The sequence below is a fragment of the Myotis davidii genome, unplaced genomic scaffold (assembly GCF_000327345.1).
Source record: "Myotis davidii unplaced genomic scaffold, ASM32734v1 scaffold227, whole genome shotgun sequence".
Classification (NCBI taxonomy): domain Eukaryota; kingdom Metazoa; phylum Chordata; class Mammalia; order Chiroptera; family Vespertilionidae; genus Myotis; species Myotis davidii.
In genome coordinates, this window is record NW_006298519.1 from 342199 (window position 1) to 344491 (window position 2293).

The window sequence follows — 2293 nt, forward strand, 5'->3', positions numbered from 1 at the left end:
CAGCCAATCGATGTGTTTCTGTCGGTTCATTATTTATCTCTGTCTTTCCCTCTCTCTTCCACTCTCTCTAAAAATCAATGGGAAAATATCCTCGGGTGAGGATTAAAATAGAAATTCTATTTTGTTTTAATTATTTTTATTTTAAAAATAAGCCATGGAAATTGGGAATCCATAAAAACAAAGACTCCCTTATACCTGACAGCCCACCAGGCGTCTCCCGCCGCCCCAGAAAAAAGATCGTCCGGTCCCAAGTGACTGGCTTACATGTTCCGGGTTATTTAAATGTAAGGATGAGGCTAGGGCCTCATGTACTAACTTCGGATGGAGGCGAACATCCATTGGGAAAGAGCCAGGCGGGGGTGGGCAGGGCGGCCTACTTACAGGATTCTCTCCAAGGCTGTTTGTACAACATTGGAAGGAGACATCCTATATAATAAAAAGCTAATATGCAAATTGTCCCCTCGACTGTGAGTTCAACCGGGAGTTCGACCAGGGGGTGGGGCGGCCAACTGCCCGTGGCCCCTCCCCCCTGCCAGCCTGGTGGACCCCACCCACACACGAATTCGTGCACCGGGCCTCTAGTTCTATGAATAACACAGAGACGAGAGCTGTGAACAACACCGGGCCAGGGACCAGGTCACTTCCCGGGCCAGGAATGTAATTCGCTCTGACTGAAAGGGCATCTCACGCTTTGGAACAAATTGTAAGCCCTGGCTCAGAGGAGAGGGGTGAATGCCTTCACCTCCCCGTGGTCCCCGGGCAAGAGCTGGTGGCCTCGCTGGTTTGGAAAGGTGGGGACGCTCTCCATTAAGGCCTTGGCTGGTTGTCCTGCTGCGTGAGGTGGCACCGTCCGGGCTGCCCCATCACGAGGCCATGTCCCCTCTGCTCTGCTGCGAGCAAGGAGGCTCCAACAACACACTCAACAGAAATACCGGGGGGTGGGGGTGGGGGGGCATGTGGGACCAGCGCTGGCGAGCCTGCCCTCGCTCAGCTGGCCCTCCGCCCCAGAGCAGGGCTCGGAGTTCTGCACGCCCACCCCAGGGGCCCTGCCACCCTCGGGCAGTGCCCCGCCCACTTTGAGTTTCTTCTCCACTCGGTTTTGGGGGCTCCTCTGGCTGTGGAGGAGGAAGGGCCATCCCTGCGCTGGGCCCCCTGACCCATCCTGGGTGCGCTGGCTCTCCGTCCTCACCTCCAGAGTAGGACCCACACGGCTGCTCAGGAGGCTGCTCCGACGGCCCGTGGCAGTTTCTAGAAGGTTGTCCGCCAGTGCCCGTGCCAGGAGGGGAGAGGGGTGAGGGGCCTGGTCGGGAGCCTGTCATTCCCGATGGTTGCACTCGTGTTGGGGAATATAGAAATTTCTCGGGGTCGGAAGCGCATCGCTGGGACCCCTGTGTGAAGGTCACCGTGATGGTGGTGTCCTGGGCCCCTGGTCCCGCAAAGCAGGTGCTGCCCATCGTGGCTGCGCCTCCAGGTGCCTGTCCTCTGTGGGGTTTGTCAGGGTTGGGCGGTGTCTGAACCCAGGGTCACATAGCTCCGTGGGGTGGGCCCCAGCCGCACCCGTGGGTGTGAACGGGGGTCAGCACAGTCATCGTGGGCTGGGGAGGCCCGAGGCCGTCTCCCGGGAGCAGAGCTGCAGGAGAAGGGCGGCCTCAGGGCGGGTCGGCTCCTGCCTCTCACCTCCGAGCAGGCTCCTGGGACCTCGCTGTGTTCCATGCTGACCATCGCCTCAGGCAGCAGGAGGATGCTGCCCAGACCATTAGGGTCCCCACCTCTGACACACCTTCTCTTTTTATTTAATTTAAAAACCATCTTTATTGATTTCAGAGAGGAAGGGAGAGGGAGAGAGAGAAACATCAGTGATGACAGAGAATCATTGATCGGCTGCCTCCTGTGCACCCCACACTGGGGATGGAGCCAGCAACCCAGGCCTGTGCCCTGACCGGGAATTGAACCCTGACCTCCTGGTTCACAGGTCAGTGCTCAACCGCTAAGCCACGCCGGCCGGGCCATGGCTCACCTTTTTCATCCTTCACTTTCCAGTTCCTCCTGCTCAGGACTCTGTTTTCAGCTCAAACCTCTGTCCTTGCGGAGAGTGTGGGAGAAGGTTTGGAAAAGGCAGGTGTGCCCGCGCCGGGAGGAGGGTGGGCGGTCCGCGGAGTCCGGAGTCCTGTCCCTGTGGTCCGCACGACGTCCCCCTCCCCGCGGTCCCGGGAGGACTCCTGACCCCCTCCCTCTGCGGCAGGTGGAGCTCACGGGCAACAGCATCTATGAGTACATCCACCCGTCCGACCAC

General features: G+C 59.2%; 1 protein-coding gene across 1 annotated transcript in view; it reads left to right on the forward strand.

Annotated features, from left to right (window-relative positions):
* Nucleotides 1-2293, forward strand: part of SIM2 (single-minded family bHLH transcription factor 2) — a gene marked incomplete at its 5' end in the record, with an annotated part of 42147 nt that overhangs the window by 20217 nt on the left and 19637 nt on the right. The window contains one exon of the mRNA XM_006774150.2: nucleotides 2243-2292. Coding sequence (XP_006774213.1) covers nucleotides 2243-2292 — 50 coding nt within the window. The remainder of the gene's footprint in view (nucleotides 1-2242; nucleotide 2293) is intronic.